At 37.4% G+C, this 20,800-nt stretch overlaps 1 protein-coding gene across 1 annotated transcript in view; it reads left to right on the top strand.

Annotated features, from left to right (window-relative positions):
• The window catches only part of LOC129947749 (carbonic anhydrase-related protein 10), an 89,903-nt gene that overhangs the window by 53,605 nt on the left and 15,498 nt on the right, over positions 1-20,800 (top strand). Inside the window, exons 3-7 of the mRNA XM_056058430.1 lie at positions 4,669-4,719; positions 9,949-10,085; positions 10,220-10,432; positions 13,106-13,201; positions 13,262-13,483. Of these exons, the coding sequence (XP_055914405.1) occupies positions 4,669-4,719; positions 9,949-10,085; positions 10,220-10,432; positions 13,106-13,201; positions 13,262-13,483 (719 nt within the window). The remainder of the gene's footprint in view (positions 1-4,668; positions 4,720-9,948; positions 10,086-10,219; positions 10,433-13,105; positions 13,202-13,261; positions 13,484-20,800) is intronic.

The following is a 20,800-nucleotide window of genomic DNA, read 5'->3' as shown; positions in this document are numbered from 1 at the left end:
CTTCCAAGGAAATCAAAACTCGATATGGCACCGTATGAAGTTTGTCATTGTAGACACTTTCACAGGCTTCTTTGAAATCAATGAATAGGTGATGTTATTTTATTCTTCACTTTTCTCCAGCATTTAAAGTAAATTGAAGATTTGGTCGGTGGTTAATTTTTTTCGAATGATTTCAGACTTTCACATAATACACTTCGTCAGATTTTTAAAATGCTAATACGTATGGAATTGGAGTAAAGGAGATAATAACCCTTTTTATGGATTGGGAATTAAGTGCTGTAGTTCTAATCATCCAACTTTATTCCCGGAAACTACGCCAGAATTTTTTTTGCAAAAAACGACAGAAAATGTTTTTTGCTTCAAATTGGAAAAAGAAGCAGATTTTTTTGTTGAAAATAAGCCAGAAACATTGGGAATTGTGCCAGATAGAAATGGGAAAAAAAACAGAAACCAAAATGGAAATTAGGTCAGAAAACCAATTGATATATTGTGGCCTAATTTCCTAACATCAATTTGGAAAAAAACCAGAAAATGTTTTGCATTTTAAAAGTCGCTACTTGGTCAATATTGGTGACATTTTCTCACAACAGGAAAAAACAGCCCCTGACATGCACCCGCGGCGCGGCAAAGGCGTTGCGGACGTGGCGCAGCGCGGCTAACCGGCCCGGTGCGCATGGCCATGGCGTTAAGGATGCGGCGCGGCCTGGCGCGGTTACGCCGTGGCAGCCACGCAAAAAATTACTAAAGTTTTCAATAATTTTTTTTATTTGTAACAATTTATTTAAAAAAATATAAAAGATCAAAATATTTTTACTAAATGTAAACTTGAAAAGTGTCTGCTACGATTTCCCGGCAGCATTAACATTTGTAATTTTCGTTTGAATCTGCAACTGCTTGAGCACTCCGAGCATATTTTCTAATGTCTGCACCGCAACAACACAACGTTGCATGTTTTTTTTCACAACGTCAAGTGTCAATGATGAATTCGCGAAAGCAACTAAACAATAAATAAAGGAAAAAACGCCAGAAATTTTATTTCTTGCTTTTTTTGCGAATATTTTTGTTTGCCTTTTTTCCATTTCTGTTTATGGAAAAAACGCCAGAAAATTTTTAGGAAAAAAGGCCTGAAATTTGGGATTTTTTCCTAGGAAAAAAAGCCAGAATTTTGTATGAAGAATTTTCTGGCGTTTTTTCCAAAAAAAAATTCTGGCGTAGTTTCTTCTAGCGTAATTTCCGGGAGCCTGTGTAAGCTTTAATAAAATTATCTTTGGCGTACTTAAAAAGTTACGCCTGTAGTAGGCTCCACAAAGGGTGTTGAATCCTAAATTTTTCTTTTTACTCCTCTTACGAAATTCCTTACTTGTTTTTTGCTAAAAAATCAACGGATCTCCTCAACTTTACACTGCTCATGGTTTTATTTTGTTCTTCTTACCAGTTGGTTTTCATGTCTTCTCTCTTCAAATTAGAACCGCCGGGAATCCCCTGTTTTTTCCTTGATGCTAAAGCATAAAATCCTTGGATTTCTTTGTTTGTCTGAAAACATTCGAAACCAGTTACATCTCCGTTAGGGAATAATTTAACTTTCTAGAATTCTAAACTTATAAGATTAGATTAGGTTAAAGTGGGTGTCCGTGATGGAGTAGGACATACTTAAGCTAGTTTAGTTGCCAATTGTGGTACCACATGAATCTTGAGGCTTGCTTCTAAGCTCAATAAAACCACTTCGAGTAACTGACTAAATGTTAAAGACTAATTAAATTAATGTGATTGAGATCGTTTGGATCGATATATATAAGAATTCTCCTATCAAAGTCTTGCGTTTTTGAGCTAGAGCAAGGCATGTGCAGACGAGGTGAAGAACTGTTTCCTCCTCTTCCTCGTTGAAACAGCTTCTGCAAAAGTCATTTGAGAATACGCCTAGTCGCGTGGTGTGCTTTCCTTTTAGACAGTTCCCGGTTATGACATCGATTATCGAGCTTAAATGCTATCTGCTTAGAGATACCAAGCACCTTGATTTCCTTAAATCTAGTGTAGACCAGATGTTTTCCTTCTTTATAGGGGCTTAAAATAGTTTACATGTAGCGATTGGTATGCCAGCATGAGCCAAACGTAGTAGAATGGATTGCACTGTACCATTCCTGCCTAGTTCATCTGACTTACAATTTCCTGGAATGGCCTTAAAAACTCCCAAAATTTATTCATGTCAAATGAAATATTACATTCAGTCGGATCAAAAGGTATGGAAATGGTGTGGAAGAGGGCCTGACAACATCCAACCAAAAAGGGTGTTCTGACCTATGAGTGAAGTTGAAATAAAAATAAGTCCTGGGCGTAAAATTTCAGGATAACGATCAGCGCCTATTAAGAAATCAACTTGCAATGACTTATTAAACGTTGGGTCTGCAAGTTTTAAACCTTCAAGAGAACCTAAATCTGTAAGTTGGAAAGATGAAACTGATAAATGATTGATCAAATGTTTTAAAACGTAGCTTGTCCGGTTATTGGCTTAGACGGATTTTCTTCCTTGAGAAGTGAGCGCGTGCAATTTTTGAGCTGTAGCAGCATACGCTGAATTAATACCACATATTTGAGAGCTTATTGAATGAAACGGTAACTTTAGTCGATTGTGAACTGGTTCTGAAATGAAGGACACTTAATAAGAAACAAATGCATATAATGGCAGCACTGCCTACTGAACTGTGTACCTTTTTGCCTCCGTTTACATACACAGGCATCGATTTCGCTGGTCCATTTGATATGAAAAGCTTTAGTGGACAAAATTGCCGAATTACAATAACGTGGATATTCTTGTGTCTTTGAACGCTTCTCGACCAAGGCTAACCACACCGAAGCAGTGAGTGACCTATTTAATAAAGCTTTCTTGGCTGCATTTTCGAGATTTGTGGCTAGGAATGGCCTTGCAATGAACTTTTTTCAGATCACGGCATCAACTCCAAAGCAAGTTTCTGATAATTTTAGTATCCAGAGGTTTAAATGGAACTTTATTCTGGATCTCCACACATGGGAGGCTTGTGGAAAGCTTGTGTCAAGAGCTTTAAAATTCATTTCAAAACAGTTCTCGAAAATAGTAAGCTAAAGTTTGAAGAATTTTCAAGAATTCAAAAAATGGCTTTAAAAATAAGAGGCGACAGAACGATAATCGAAACATTTACATTGCTAGAACACCGCCACAATGTTTCATGCCTTTCGTTGTTTTATTGATATTTTTACAAAAAATGTTCTGTCGAAACAGAAAGTTGTATTCCACCCCTTAAACTTGAGCTCAATTTCGGGCGTATTGTCAAGAATAGAGATTCTTTCTTAAATCGCACAACGAGAATGTTTAATGCTTTCGCCAACTCTGTTTTTCCCTCCCATTTTGAAGTTCAAAACTTTAAGACCGATTTGCACCAGTATCTCCTTTTAAATCCTTCCCTTTTGTTCCTAACGCCCGAACTGTGTTTAAATATAATCATATAAAGGGTACTTTAGTGCTTTTGAATCATAATCGTATAATAGCATGTTTAAATTCTCAACCAATATCACCTATGTAAAAAAATCCTAATAGCTTACTAGCGTTAACCCCTGTCATTTCCTGCGTGGCGTTCCTTTACTTTCTGCTCCCGAACACGAATTTATTGGCAATTCGCTGTCCATTATAAATGGTGGGAAAAAGTGAAATTTTTTCGGCTTTGGAAAGAAGAATAAATTAAAGAACTTCACAAACGATATAAGTGGCAAGTTCCTTAACCTACCGTTAAAATGGCCCAGCATTGATCGAAGTTGAATAATAAACTGTTGTGCCATCTTAATAAGACATGATGGAAAATTATGGAATGATATAGTGTTTATAGAGGCAGAGATTTGACAGTGGTTTAACTATCTCAGAAAATACGGATATCAGATGTTGATATCGCGTTTTCTTTAAGCCAGGGCAAAACGGCTTTCATCGCCAAAAGTGGAACACGCTACAATGGCCAAATGATGTACTTATTTTAAGCAGTTCAGAATCCATGTCTCTACCAACCTCTTTTTTTTGATCTATCTGTATGAAAGTAAATTTACTTGTCTTCCAAGAATGCTCTCTTTTTCCAAGAAGATCTGCAAGGTATAGAAATCTGGAGTTTCTATCGAATTGCAGTAAGGAGATGATGTAGTGTGCTAGTGCTTTGAAGTGATTCTAAATACTTAAGGATTTCGGAGTGGCCAATATTGTTGTTATCCCACTGCGATAAAGCTTTGAGGTAAATGCCAGAGCTAGTAGGTATTTGTTTGCTAAGATTATCAAGAATTGTTTATAGATAGAGTAGGGTATGCAGTGCAAAGATGCAGCAAAGACAGTAAAATATAAAATTCTATGTTTTATTTTTTCCCATCTCCAATGTTTTAATATTTTTAATATGTTCTAAGATTTTGTTTCGCAAAAATCTTTTAAAACTTCAAAAAACTTAAACTTAATATTAAAACCTATTAATTTAGTTTGAAAGTCTTTAAAGTACATCTAAGATAAAATATCGATTTCTTCCTCTTAATATTATCAGAAATAATTAACCATCCAGAGGAGCTCTATAACATTCCAATGAAATTCTTTAATGAAACCGAAAAAATACAAATTCCTAAACACTTAAATTCTATTTGTTTTTTTATTCCTCAATTTTCTATTTACAGTCTTGTTTGCCGTAAGCTGGGAAGAGTGGTGGACCTACGATGGAATATCAGGTGAGTCTAGATACTACAGATACCCCTAATATATAACTCCTTTATTCGACGGTATATATGTAGGGTAGATACTTATATCTATAGGTGGTAGAAAAGTTCTTGTGCGAGTCCTTGTGCACACGAGTGTTAAATAAATCGCTCACTTGTCTTCCGAAAGAAATACACAAAATTATTCTTCGAAGAAAGGATACAAATAAATAAACTAAAAAAAGAAACACAAAAATAAATATAAAGAAGGTTTTCGTTGTTGTGAGAAGCAGCAGCGGTGTGGCGGCAGTGGAGACGCTTGAAACAGCGGAGACGTCGGCGGCGGTAACGAACGGCAGCGTTGAGAAATAATCTTTCCCAGATCCACCTAAGGAATGAAATTTGATTTTTTTTTCTGTTCTTCTTCTTTTCTTTGTACCCTTAGCCTTATACTGATCTTCCTCTGATGCTGCTGCTTCGTCTTCTTCTTCTTTTGCGTCTTTTGGTTTGTCTGCCTCTCGCTTCGGTCGGTCGTTTGAGGAAGGAAGTGCACCAAAAAACAGTTCCAGTGTTCCACCTTTTGCGATTAGCCATACACACCCTTTTGCACACAATCTATCTCTCTTTGGAAGGAGGAGTATGGAGGGTCGTTTGTTATTGCCCTGCTGAGATGTTCCTATAGTACCTACAAGGATATTCCATAGAAGAAGATGCCGACGACGACGACGTTAAAGTAGAGGCACTATTCAAGGACCTTTGTGTATGGAAGCATAACATTTTTAGAGTAGACAAAAAAAAACACTGAGCTACCTACCTCAGAGTAGCACAGCATCCACTACTTTGTCTGTGCTATACATGGACATAGAATAAAGAAGAGGGGAGGTGAAGAAGGAATAGGAGGGAATAAGTATCTTTTTATGCTGAGTGTTGTTTCTTGATACAATGAATGAGTGTTGTAGGAGTCATGATAGCATGAACTATTGCAACAACACGCTTAAGTGCATTTTTAAGGATAATCGAGGGAATGGTATGACGTAGTACCATATACACCCCCACTCTTCTCTAATGACTTTTATCATGTATCTAAGAGTGATTATGTGTTGTCAACTATCAAATCCTCCTCCTTTCTCTCTTCCCACAAAGCACATCCTTTTTGATTTAAATGGGGCAACTATTTTGTTGAAGGCTTCAATCCAATTATTGTTTTATAGATTCTCGAAGGATATCAGAGAGGTGGGGTTATGTCAGGATACAAATAGTTGGTAATTGGGGTCGAGTGATGGGAGGGCTACAATTCTTCGATTATGATTCTTTGTAGTAAAGAACACCGGAAACTTTGTTTGTAACTATTTGGGAGGGTGGTGAAGTTGGTTAGTTGCACGTGTCATATCAGTAGTTTATCTTCGATAAAAGTTTACTTTTGAATTTCTGGAAATCTAAAAAGGATTTTTTCTTCTCTTTTTTTGGAAATTTGTAAGTTTTGTAGTTTTTGGATGAAAAGCAGGTAATATTTGAACTGGATAACTTTTGGAAATTGGAAATGATGATGGAAGGTGAAAACGAAACGTGATGTGATGGATATGTTCAACCGAATTTAGAAAACATGCAAAAGATCCTTAAAGTCAAAACTATACGGAAAGTTGTTAAAATGTAGTTTTTAGTTAAAATGTAAAAGGTGTTTTATTTTAAAATTAGACAAAACTTTTAGAAAATAACGAACTTATTTGATTTTTAGCTTTCGGAGTGTGGCCTTGACACTTGCTCATATCGTGTCTCAGCTTTTTAAGAAAGCATATTTAAGCTGGTCTGCGTTTTGCAGGTGGTATGACTTTACAGTCGCTGAATATGATTTTTGTTTAACCATTTCTGTAGAATTTGGTATTTAATATTTCACGATGGTGTTATTTTTTTGCAATTTTAGATTAAAACGCTTCATGTAAAATTTGATCTCTAGACTTAATGGTTTGTTTGCAATATGCATATAACTTTGTGACCTTGAAAGAAAGGCGCTGCTTAGGGAAAGCGTTCTTATTTCACTCAATATAGCGTATCGTCTACAAAAATGGAAAACATCCTCACGTTTTTTGAAGTTCCACAGATTTCAAAAATAGGTAAGCCCTCGCGGTGAGGAATGTAGTTCAAATTGTGGAGTTCTCCTTTTAGCCGGAACATACACACAATTTATTCGATAATATACTTTTCGAAGAAGTAGTTTCTTTCCCGGAGATCGTAGTCTACTGTAAATCATACGGTGCAGTGAGCTTTTGGCTTCTCTTTAGGCTTCATCCAGAGCTATTAAGTGATATAAACTTGGTTTCCATGAGACAAGGTTAATATAGTTTAGGTCAACATCCACCTGATCGGCTAGTTCTATCCAGTCTTTAAACCATCTACATCGGGATTGGATTGTTTAAAGAACTACTTTCTTTGAAAGACGATAACTTGGCATATCAAGAGCTTTAAGGATTTAATCGACCTGCAGCTTGATCGTTTTTATGAATGAAGGCGATAAACCTGTTTTCAACATGATCATGCCGCATAAAACATAACAGGTTCCGATACAGCTTCGAATCCCCTTAACTTATTGGCATACGTAATTTCCCTATTCTTATAGCATTGCTTCCAAGCTACGTTTATAGCTGTTTTCGGCTTAACAAGTTGGTCAGTAAGATGTTTTTCCATGCTCAAGTTCTTGGTAAAGCAGAATCGTAGATTCTTCCACCAACTCTACTCTTTTACCATTGTCAGTGCGCACGATCTTTGGATTTTTAAAATTTACCACTTGGTTTCATCTTTCACAAAATTCAACAAGCTTATTTAATATTAGCTGAAGAGACTGCGGAATATAAGTGAGCAGGACAATTTCGTCATCGAAAAAAAGAGCTTTAATGTTAACGCCTGCGTACTTGATTCCTGCTGGTAATACTTTGACTTTGTCTTCAAGGAAGAGTGCAAAACAAACTTGGACCGAGTGCACAGCCCTACCTAGCTCCTGATTTCGTTTGAAACCACCCAGATAAGCATTGGCTATTCTGCACTGATGCTTTGGTAGTCTTGTATACATCTTGCAATCCTGTACCAAACTAAACCACGGTGTCGAAAGCAGCTCAACGAAAAATGTAATTTGTTTCTTTTTCCTCGTATACTAAAATGTGATCTACTGTGGTGTAGCCCGTTCTGAAGCCAAGTAACATTCATTTAAATGATTGAGTTTTCCGGAACTTCAGTGCTTCCCTTCTAATGAATTCGGAAAATGACTAACTGCTTGAAATATATTTGCATTTTATTTGAATTAAGTCGCGGACTAATAGTAAATTTTGTTCCATTAAGTATTCAGACCAGGTTTTAAAGCTCAGACGACTTGTTACACCTTAAACCTAATATTCAAGATAGAATAAATAAGGCCACAGTAGCCCTGTTCTTCTGTAAAAAGGCCATTGTTAATATATCAAGCTAATACAGCCATACGGCTACCAGCCTCCTCTATGTGGATCAATAATGGAATTGGCCACACTACTATTTTGAACTCGTTCAGAACTATAAACAGTAATATGACTACACCATACCTCATCCCTAGTTTAATAACGATAGCTTCAAAGTGACTATACCTCCCAGGTCTTCTAGGAAGAATACATCATTTTTGAACGATGATCCTATAAACTTTTATACAGACGGATCGAAAACGGAGGATGGGGTTGTATATCAACTAATGATATACGCATCTTCTTGGATAGCCAAGCTGCGTTAAAGTCCCTAGAAACTGTCTCCACTAACTCACTAACAGCCCTAAATTTTCGATCATCTCTTACGAAGATGGTTACACAGTTCAACATTCACCTTCTCTGGCTGCTGGGCCATAGATACATTTCAGGAAATTGCAAAGCTGACCAACTTTACCTCTGCTGGCTCACAATGCTAGCATAGGTATCCCCTTAGCTACATGTAAACTCATGCTAAAGCAAGATATCATAACACCACCACCAGCACATTAGCTACGTTATTGGTGTCCTGACTGGGCACTGCTTGATGGAAGGAATGCTATTCGACTTCGAACCCCTGCAAATGATTTTTGTAGGAGTTGCATGGACGAGGAGGACGAGTAGACAATCTCTCATCTTTCGTGCACATCTCCTGCCTTATTACAAAGCCGTAGAATCCACCTTGGAGACTACTACTTCAACGATAAAGGCGATCTAAAAAATTCTAACATTATTTGTGGTTCGATGAACTGATCCATGTGGTATCACAACGGACCATACTTTGGTCTAAGTGTGTTGGACTTCCCAACCAACAGCCACTTTAACCTTACCTAACCTTACACCTGATGTGCTTGGGCTTCCGAATAGTTTTTTTTCTTTTTTCGGCAGAGAAGTTTATATTTATTCTGATTATACTCTTGAAAAACTTCAATTAGACTTCCTATATCGACTCAGCCAAGCGTTATAAAGGCTTTTTGCCTTCATGCATTTCTTTTCAAACCAAGTTTCTCTTTATTCAATTTTTCTTTGACTGTGGATTTGCATATGGTATGCTCCTTTAATGCTTTTTTCAATTTTGTTCAGGCTTCAAGATTACTTTTTATAGAAAGCAGCCAAGGGTCTAAAAAAACCCAGGCACAAAATTCAATACTAAAATCGGAAGATGAGATAATCTTTCTGCTAAACATCTCTCAAATTTTGTAAAAGATTCCGAAGCAAATGCAGCTACATATTCCTCAGGATTTCAAATTCGTTTTAAGATTTACAACCTTCCTCAACCTCCTGCTCGGAGGAAATATATGATAAGTTAGTAAAACTTCAACATTGAAAAGATAAGGGAGCACAATTTAATGCGTCAAAGAGTCAATGCTTCTAACTGTCGTTAAAACAAAACTTACCAATTTTTGAGTGGTACTTACCTCAAAACACTCTCATCTTTGTAGTTTCGGGCTAGTGTAAATTTCTTAAGATTCTTCAACCGATATACTCACACCTCCAGGAAGACAATTCAGTTTGCTCTCAAACCCTTGGTCGTACTATCAATTACAGAGATTTGTTCCTTAGCCATACTACTCGAATGTGAAACTCTTTCCCAATGTGCCCGACAAATCCCTTCAAAGCTTCTCTGCTTTTCTTTATGCTCACATAGTGCCTTGAGATAATACACTTAGGCGTATCCGTATATTTTATTTTATTGATTCTACAAATGTTCCTACGTTTTCGTTTTATTGTTTAAATTTACATCGCCTACCGAAAAAGATTGTTGTAAATTTGTTTGTTTCAGGTCCAGCATTTTGGGGTCTTATAAATCCAGAATGGTCACTCTGCAATAAAGGACGCCGACAATCTCCAGTTAACCTCGAACCCCAACGTTTACTCTTCGATCCGAATTTGAGGCCTTTACACGTCGATAAACATAGGGTTAGTATAAAACTTGCACAACAATATTATTAATTATTATTTAAATAAATCCTCATCTTGATTGATGGTGGCAATCCTTCCTGTTTCTGATGGTTTCTAACAATTTCCATTTATGTAAACCTTTCAATTTACAGATAAGTGGTTTAATATCAAACACCGGACATAGTGTCATCTTTACAGCGGGCAACGAAACTGTTGCGAATTACGATGGTTCCCAAATTCCAGTTAACATCACGGGTGGGCCTTTATCCTATCGATATCGATTCCATGAAATTCACATACACTACGGCCTGCATGACCAATTTGGATCAGAGCACAGTGTCGAAGGATACACGTTTCCGGCTGAGGTAAGTGTCAAGGGTTCATCATATACATATGTAACAAAACCTATAAATTGTTGTTCTTGTCGTGTTATTGATTTCAAATGGAAAAGAATTTCGGATAGAAAAGGACGAAAAATATAAACCATGTTTTGAATTTCTTGTTTTTGTATTTTTATATGTTTGGGATTTTACGCCTCAATGAAAGGTACATGACTTTTGGATATTTGTGTCCTTTGTATATAAACAAAAAAAAAAACATTCCTCTTTTTATGTATATGTATTTTGAAAAGAATATTCAGCCATTCTCAGAATCTGATGCATACTTAACATGATGGAGATGTCAAATTGGAAATTCCATTTCTCGCCAGGATATGGTATTGCATATAGACGAATATCCTATACGAACGGGATCAAGGAGCCTTAACTTAACTTCTAATCGATAGCCAATATGAGCGAGGTATATAGGACAGGAATCGATTTATCCTTCTTTTCAATGAAGGGAACCGAACAAATTAATTCGCTTTGTGTGTCCACTTAATTAATCATGAGGTCAAATTCTAAAGGACGATAAGCGAGAGACGGTTTTGGTCATCAAGAAGTTTGACATAGTAATGTACACTCATTTAGAATTCATTGGCGCTCATCCAGAAATTTGTCTTATTCCAATCAGTCTTTTGGGAGTTTGGAATTCAGGTATTTGAGAACGTACATTATTATTATCCACGACAAAGAAGGACATTTGGAAGTTGTCTGTACGAATACGTTTTGGAATAAGAGTCACATATTGATGTCAGTATTGGACATTTTTTAAAAATTTAACTAGTTTTCGAAAGAATTATTTGCTGGAATTAAAAATAGGTCATGGTGTTTTAAGAATATGCCACTTATATCCTTTCACAAAAAAAAATATCCCTAAACATAACATATTTGCATCTAATCCAATCAATTATTCTACAGTCTATTTAAGACTTGAGCTAACAACAGCTTCAGAGCCGTCTCCATAGAAATATACCACAGTTATATAACCTTTACCTCTTCTCATCATCAAACACAACTTATATTATCTGCCTATACTTGCCTTGCCTTGCTTTACATAATGATGAAACGTGAAGCAAATGCAAACAACAATGTTCGTATTTGCAGAGGATTAAAGGCTTTATGTTTCAGCAGCAAATAGCAATATTGTAACACTCTCGGGTGAATAGGCAGAAGTAGAATCAGAATCAGAATCAGAAGCACCAGCAGCAGCTGCTGTGAGGTAGGTACATACGATAGACGTACTTGGTGTTTCTATAGTATCACACTCTATTTAACTACAGCTCCTCAGAGATACTCACACATCACGCACAATCAAACAAAGTCACACAAACAATGAAACAAAATAACACACAGCTTCACACGAGGAAATTTCAGGACAAAACACAAATTAATTGTCCAGCAAATTGGCACCGATTTGTTACGACTACAAGTGTACGAGGATGACGACGATGATGAGGACGATGACGCTGACGGTGATGACGAAAAGGACTTGTACATAACTTTGTTCCTCTTGGAGAGGTTTCAATATTTCATATAATATGAACAAGTACATTGAAATTAGACAGTGTTGTGCAAACGAATCATTTTTTTAGTACTAACTACTTATTACTTACTACTTACTACTTACTACTTACTACTTACTACTTACTACTTACTACTTACTACTTACTACTTACTACTTACTACTTACTACTTACTACTTACTACTTACTACTTACTACTTACTACTTACTACTTACAACTTACTACTTACTACTTACTACTTACTACTTACTACTTACTACTTACTACTTACTACTTACTACTTACTACTTACTACTTACTACTTACTACTTACTACTTACTACTTACTACTTACTACTTACTACTTACTACTTACTACTTACTACTTACTACTTACTACTTACTACTTACTACTTAATACTTACTACTTACTACTTACTACTTACTACTTACTACTTACTACTTACTACTTACTACTTACTACTTACTACTTACTACTTACTACTTACTATTTACTACTTTTAATACATTTACTACTTACTACTTACTATTTACTACTTTTAATACATTTTAATACTAAAATTCCATAAAATATAAATTTTCATATAAAACTAATTTATTTTTTAACACATCCCTGTGCCCTACCGCAGCCCATCAAACTCCATTAGCCTTGTAACGAATTTTCTGAAACTAAATCATCTGCAAAAGCACGTAAATCCAACTTGTATACTTCGTATATCCGAGGCTTTTGACAATAATGCTTTGTTTTGACAAAATTGATTGCTGGCCTAGTCTAGAACAATTTAGGAAGTTGTATAATTCTGATCCCTATTTCGTGAGAATCCTGCCGAATTCAAAATGAGAGACAATTAAAACTGCATGACTAGACTTTGATATATCCGATTGAAAGCTATAAATAGGTATAACCATAGGACCAGGAGACATTGAAGTTGATGAATTGTCGTTGAACTCAACCCAGGGTATGACAAATGAGTCTTGTTACTAGGTCGAGCATGTATTTCCATTGAATATTGTGCAATTGATTGATACTGAAATCCATCTCTGATTCATAGAAACTGTCATTTCAATTATGGATGCCTTCAAAATTGAGACAAGGTTGACTACAATTCTCCTTTTTTTTATTTTTCGTTTCAGATTCAAATATTTGGCTATAATTCTCAGCTTTATACAAATTTCTCGGAAGCACTTAATCGAGCTCAGGGAATTGTTGGAGTTGCGGTTCTTCTACAGGTAGGTTTTTTCTTTGTATTTGGCATCTCAAAACATTTTGAAATATAATCGTACTCTTAGCTTGGTGACCTGTCAAATGCTGAACTTCGAATGCTTACCGATCAATTGGAAAGGATTCGATTTGGAGGCGATGAAGTGATAATAAAACGCCTATCGATTAGGGGGCTGCTTCCAGACACTGATCATTACATGACGTATGATGGTTCAACGACGGCTCCGGCCTGCCATGAGACAGTCACGTGGATAGTTCTCAACAAACCTATTTATATAACAAAACAGCAGGTAAGAACAAAAATGGAAAGCAAGTCCTATAGCCAGGCCAGACATGCAAAAATTAAGACGGTGCAGTTGTAGCAGTTATTGTAGGCTTCGCTTTACTTCTCTCTTTCAGTCCCTCCCATTTAAAACTTAACGCTAATTGTGCGCGGGACTGTTGTTTGTTGTTTTCGCTGGTTTGTCTATTTTCCTTATTTTTATTTAGTGAAACATCCCTTACAGCTTAGGGTAAGTTGTAGGTAAGTTAAAGGCACGTCATATAAAGAGATAAAGACAGAGCGTTGAGATTAGGTCTACAACCCCAGGTGGGGTTTTGTTTATGTTCAGGAAATGTTTCCAACACAATGGTGAGATGAGTTTTGAATGCTTTGAACAGACAACAATATTTTTTGCTTTGATTGTCAAAATGTAGGCACTTCCGTGGATTTAAAGTTAGATAAAGACAATTTTGTTTAGAATTTCGTGATGCGACTTAATTTGGTTTTTTTTAAAGGGAAAATAGAAGAAGGACATTGTATACATATTGAGATGGATTTTTCCTTACATTTTTCACTATCAGAAGTTCGAAGGGAATATTTTAAAGGTTGTGTATTATGATAATCTATTGGAGAAAGAATACGATCTAAAAATATTTCGTAGCAAATTTTTGTATCAAATTTTGACAGCAACAATTCAGTTATATTGTGCCATTTTTAATAATGGTGTAGTTTTTACGTGTCAAATGTCAAAAGACAGAAGACAGTTGTCCAAATATCGGACTTTCAAAATATAAAATTTCTATTGAATTATAAAAATTTTCTGATGATGAGTGACAATGACATTTCTGGAAATGTTGTCACACTAAATTGCATGTTTTTCTTCACTGACAGTTCTGCGGTTGTTGTAAAATCCCGATAATGAAATGAAACTACTTATAAATAAATGAAATGTTCACATATTTTGATTAAAAATATGTTAAGGCTTATTCGTTTTGTAGTTTCAAGTTATTAGGGCTGGAATTTAACATCTGTCAAACTCAGCTGTTATTTGAGTGACACAAAATAAAGCTAAGTATAGACGATTAGAATATCTTCCAATAATGGTAGAATTGTAAAATATCTTCCAATAGCATCCAATTAAGGTGAATATTGTCAATTTTCTATCAAGCAAAAATTGTCTGTTTATGTGAGTGGTTCACTTAATCCAAATATTAGACACTTTTTGTTAAGAAATCTGCTGTCAATTGCCGACAATTTGTTGTCTTCTGAAAAAAAGATTTATTGTTAGACAATTAGTTTGTTTCTAGAAAGAGCATCGGCTTAAAGATTTTCCAGGAGATCAAGACAATATCGCTCGTCCTTGGGTCGCATTTGTTTTCATTTTGCAAAGGTTAAAATTGAAGGTTGTGCGGTGGTTTAGCTTAACATTCGTTGACATTCTTATAAATAATTGTCACTGTTAAGTATGTTTATGCGTCCAACCGTTTCACCTTTCATTTTTGTATTACGACTTTTTCGTCCCTAGCCAGACGGTGAATTCTTACTTCGTTCCGTTTTTACAGCTTTTAAATTCTGTAAACTTTAATTTTTGTTTCCTGCTCTTGAACTTTCTGCACATACAAATCATTCAAGTTTTGTTGGTTTAAGATTAGCTGCCAATTTTTGAGTCACTTTTGACAGATAACATCATGGTTGATAGAAAATTGGTTAATTTTGCTTGCGAAAAATCAGCCAATATTGGAAGATCCTGCAACCGTGTACAAAATACCTACTAACTTTACTTAAGTCCTCAGACATGTTAAGTGCGTTGTTAACCCCTTAAGGAGCATAGGGCAGCTACTACGCCTAAGCGCCATCGGAGATGTGTTTCAGCTCCCTCCAGCTCTTACCTAGTGACACAGATTTCTCCTCGACTGTCATGCGCCATGTGCTTTTCTTTCTTCTTGTGTAAGCGGATTCCACTGCATTGCTGAGCCTACAATGTAGTCGTTACTTCTTCGAAGCATATGACTAATCCATTGTCACTTACGTGTACATATTACAGATTCTATAGGTTCCTGTCCTGTCCTTCTATTAAGGACCTCATTTGATATATGGTTCGGCCAGAAAATATTTAGGATATCACGAAGACATAATTATATTCAATAAGGTTTGCAGCTTTCTTGTAATGGCTAAAGTAACCTTCCAAGTGCTGAACCCATAAAGAAGCACAGATTCGTAGCCTTGTTCTTAAGCTGATATAGTTGTTCCTTAAAATTTTTGACAGAATACCGAACGTTTTGTTTAAACCTTCGATGGAAACGATACTTCCAAGGTTTTGAAAGCTCTCCACTTTTTCCACCGGTTGCGAGAAAATATTTACTTGAGAAGATGGTAGGTTTCCGAGGGTGATCATTTTTGTTTTGCTTTTGCTTCTCTCTCCACACTTGTTGTCATTTGATGGAGATGCATGATCCTATGAGAGAGTAAGCAAACATCATCCGAGTTATCCAAGCGCTTTAAATAGGATGTCAAAGGCCATTGGATCCCTCCGCTACACCTGCCAGAGCTGAGCGCAGTACATCGCTTATCACCAACAAAAACAATATTGGAGATAGCATACAGCCCTGTCTGACTCCGCTTCGGATTTCAAAATCCTCTGACAACCTATTATCGTGCAGAACGTGACACTTTGATCCGTCATATTTTTTTTGGGATGCCTCTCCTTCTCAAAGTTCATCAGATATACTCGTACTTCCTGTTAAAGCTATCAAAGGCCTTTACGAAGTCGATGAACAGCAGGTGTAGTGGTGTGGTCTCAAGGTATTATCTGATGCGTTCCATTATGACTTTTGCTACTATTTTGTCAACGGCAGGTAGAACGCAAATTCCTCTCCAGTTTTCGCACTTTTTAAGATCTCCTTTTTTTTGGGAGCTTGACCATAACTCGCTTCTTCCACTCAAAGGGGAAGCTTTTGGTGGTCTAGGCTTCTTTTATCAGCAGATGAAGCAGTTCGCTTGATGAAGATGGCGCTGCTTGTAAAAGCTCTGCTGGCATTCCATCAAGTCCTACCGCTTTGTTGTTCTTAAGTGCTTTAATTAAGGCAACGTTCTCATCTTTACTGGGAGGTGCGGTGTGGATTCGGGGATAAGTTTTTTTCAGGCACTTCAGAAGGTATCAGCTGCACGTGGTTTGCAAACACTGCACGTGGTTTGCAAACACTGCTTGAAACCGAGGAAAAGCGTTCTTTCCACCTTCTGACTTGCTCATCCACCGAACTTATCACAGTACCGTCTGCTTCTTTCAGCTGTATGCACCGGTCAGCTTTTTGGTTATTCTGTAAACGGTCCTGCTATCGCACCTGTTTGCAGAATCTTCTGCTTCTTGCATTGATGTAGTTACGCTTGTCGCAGCACACAATGTGGTGAATATCTCTCTTTTTCATTTAGTACGAGTACTCCAGCTCGTTTCTTTTTTCCTCTTGTGCAGCAGTTATTCGAGCTCTTAACTGTTTGCGTTCGTTGATCCATGTCCAAGATTCTTCTGAAAGCCAAGTATTTTTACTTTCTTCTTTCCGAGCGACTATTCTGTCAGCATCTGAAATGAAAACATTTTTCACAGCATTCTAATGGTGTTTGATGTCGTCACGTACTGTGCTGCTGATTGTTCTCATTTCGTATGACAGGTGGTCCCTAAATTGTTGACGGGTCCTGGGATCCTTTAGTCTGGCGATATAAAATTTGCGGCTCGTGCTATTCCGTTGGATCTTCAAACTGTAGCTGTAGGCAATCTTAGGGTAGCGGGCGATCAAGGGCAAGTCCCATATCGGCGCCTCTTCTGTTTCGTACATCCAAGAGACTGCTCCTAAACCGTCGACTAATCACGAAGTTGTCAATTTTGATGGAAGACGCTTGCCAGTCCGTCGACACCCAGATAATTTTATAACAGAGTTTGTATTCAAACATAGTGCCACCAATCACAAGGCTATTGGCGTTGCAGAAGTCAACGAACCCCTCACTATTATCATTGCGATTGCCGACTCCGTGAACAAACATCACATGCCTTATAGCTCGTTGTTGTTACTGCCAACCTTAGCCTTGAGGTCTCCCATAACGAAAATAACATGTCCACGTGGAGTGTTGTTGTGGGCGAACCTAAGCATTATTTCTCTACATAAGATGCGAGCTCCGTTGATGCGTAACACTGTAATGGTGACGGGTCGTAATCTACTTGGAAACCTAGCTTTGATAAGCTTTTCACCAAAGAGGCTCCCACAAAATAAGGCTCCTGGTTGCAGTTTTTGTAAGGAGTGACCCAACTATAGCTTCTCGAGCGTTTCCTGGATCGTGACCAGAGTAGAGCAGTACAGTGTTACGTGTCGGTGACTTCTATTTGCCCATTCACAACCATCGCACTTCGTTTAACCCTAAGATAAAGTTGGTGTTCACATTGAAATATCAAATGGAAAAACCTTCGATAACGAATTTACCAATTAAACACGCGACTTGGCTTAGTGACATAAAAAAGACCAACGAAATTGAGTGTAACACTTTCCCTGAATTTCCTTTACAAAGTTATTTAAATTTTTTGTTTCGAACAAATTATGGGCTAAGTACGTGTAGCTGTTGATAATGTAAATTATTGAAATTCAAAATTAGAACCCAATTATTTTCAATAAATTAAATAATTTCAACACTTCCTCAGTCGATAATATAAAGTGCAGTTTTTCTTATTTCTCGTCAGGAGTGGGCCATGATAAATTTTCTTCCTACCTGCATAAATCATCAAACTTTGAGCTACAAGAAAAGGACCTTAGGAGAGAACAATGTACCTACTTATATTATATGAATATTTTGCTAGTTATGAATATTTAAATAAATAAATTAAGGCAAATAGTGTTGGTCGTTTCTAATTAATGCCTTGACGCGAGATCCTCGAGAAGAAGACGTTGTTGTTGGAACGATGTTATTTTCTTTTTTTCTTCCCACTTCTTTCCACTTTTTGTGGTAGCATTTTGGTGAATAAGGGTTTGGCATTTTCCTGGTTGAATATTTAATCGTTCATTATGGAAGGATGCAGCAGCTGCTGTTCCAACTCCTGCTGCTGTTCGTAGGATACTCCATATAGTTACGTATATATGAAGGATTCATTCGGGGACAAGGAGGAGAGCAAAAATAAGTGCCCGCACCCACAACGTTGACGCTGTGTTGCATAATGAAGTATTTATTTATTGTTTCTTTTTTTAATTTTGTTGTTAATTTTATTCTTTTCTCAACTCACGCCAAATAACAGTTCTTCATTAATTAAAGGTCACGTTAGCAATGTATATACACTACTTATATTTTGTTGCAAAATGATGAAGTCGAGTCGTGCTGCCAGGGCAGTTCATGGCATTGCAGCAATGATGGTGAAATGTTGCATGTAATTTACAATTGTAATTAAAAGTGCGCTGTAATGACATAAAATGTGCAACGTGCCATGCAGTGTTGCATCGCCCACCATCAATCCATTCAGCCATACAAATACGACACGACCAACGGACGACGAAACAGAATCAGGATACAGATACAGGACATGGCTATAACTGCCACAATGCACAAGCACATGGACAAGGATATTTTGTGGGAGGTTGAAATCCGATCGATGATGGTGGGGGTGATGTAACTTTAACCTTGCTTTATAGCTGGTGGCAATTTAATGTTTATCGCACCTGTATCTGGTAAATATCCAAAGGGATAAGATACCGTTAACTGAACGTATTATGATGCATGTAGTGTCATATTTTTTGTTGAAGTAAAAAGCAAATAAAAATGACTGGTTTGTTTTATACCACACAACTTCATGTCTCGTTGGCGGACGTCTTCATTTGGTTGGTGAGTGTAGAGAGGTGTATAGTGTAACAGCTGTGTCTCTACACCAAAAACAGTGATATTAAATTCGGGCGAATCACAAGTCGCTGTACAGCTCGTATAGCTCCTGATTAAATCTTCTCCGCCAGATTTTACTTTGCCTGTCGACACAAACCGGACCATATATCGTACGCAGAACCTTCCTCTCAAAGATTCTAAGAGATCCTTCATCCGTCTGCGAGAGGGTCCATGCTTCTGCACCATACAGCAAGGACTGGGATGATTAAAGTTCCGTACAGTGTCTCTTTTGTACTTCGCGATAGGGTCTTATTCTTCAACTGCTGACTTAGACCAAAGAAACAGCGATTAGCAGAATTAACAGCAGTGCCCAAATAAACAAATTCATTTACCACCTCGAAGTTGTAACTGTCAATTGTCACATTTGGCTCAAGTCTACGATGTGAATCCACTATATTTGACGACAGTAGATAGTTCGTTTTGTCTTCGTTAATGTCAAGATCCATTTTCTTCGCTTCAGACTCGACATTAGAGAAAGCACCCGTCACTGCTCGTTTGGTTCTTTCCATAATGTCGATGTCATCTGCATATCCAAGATATTGTGTGGGTTTTTTGAAGGATGGTGCCACTTGCATTGGCGTTGGTGTTGGGCATCACTCTTTCAAGAACAATATTGAAGCAGCTACATGATAGCGCATCGCCTTGTCAAAGTCCACTGGTAGTTTCGCAGATTTCGGTCGAGTCTCTTACAATTTTGACGCAGCAACGAGTATTTTCCAGCGTCATCCTGATAAGTCATATCAGTTTGGTAGGGATACCAAAACTTAACATGGCACGGTATAGTTCGTTTCTGTCTACACTGTCATAAGCTGCTTTAAAATCGATGAAAAGATGGTGTGTTTCGATATTATGTTCTGGGGTCTTTTCCCGGATTTGGCGTAGAGTGAAAATTTGGTCGATGGTAGATTTTCAAGGCCTGAAGCCACACTGGTAAGGGCCAATTATTTCGTCAGTAAATGGCATCAGGCGTTCACATAATACGCTGGAGAAGATCTTGTACAAGATGTTCAAAAGTCTAATGCCTCTGTAGTTGGCGCAGAGAAGGCGATGGTGCTTAAGTTCCACTCGTCGGGCATGCTTTCTTCCGACATGCTCTTACTAGATCTGCTCCAGCGTACTTAAAAAGCTCCGCCTGCAGACCGTCATCACCGGCCGCTTTGTTCGAATTAAGTCTGGTGATGGCTAGTTTGATCTCACTCTGGTTGGGTGGGTGGAACTCTAGATCGTCAACCAAATAGATTAGACGTGGCTGCGCGCTGACGGAATCGTTGACTTCATCACCATTAATCAGATGGTTGAAATTATCTATCCAGATTTTTAGCATTGACTGCGTCTCAACTACGGTATTCCCGTCCTTATCTTTGCAGGCTCCAGAGGGGCTAGTGAATCCCAATGTTTTCTTTTCGTATCCTCTATAAGAACTCGGCACCTGTTTCCT

The sequence above is a fragment of the Eupeodes corollae genome, chromosome 2 (assembly GCF_945859685.1).
Source record: "Eupeodes corollae chromosome 2, idEupCoro1.1, whole genome shotgun sequence".
Lineage (NCBI taxonomy): Eukaryota > Metazoa > Arthropoda > Insecta > Diptera > Syrphidae > Eupeodes > Eupeodes corollae.
The sequence above is the reverse complement of the archived record's forward strand: the minus strand, read 5'-3'. Positions and strand labels throughout refer to the sequence as shown.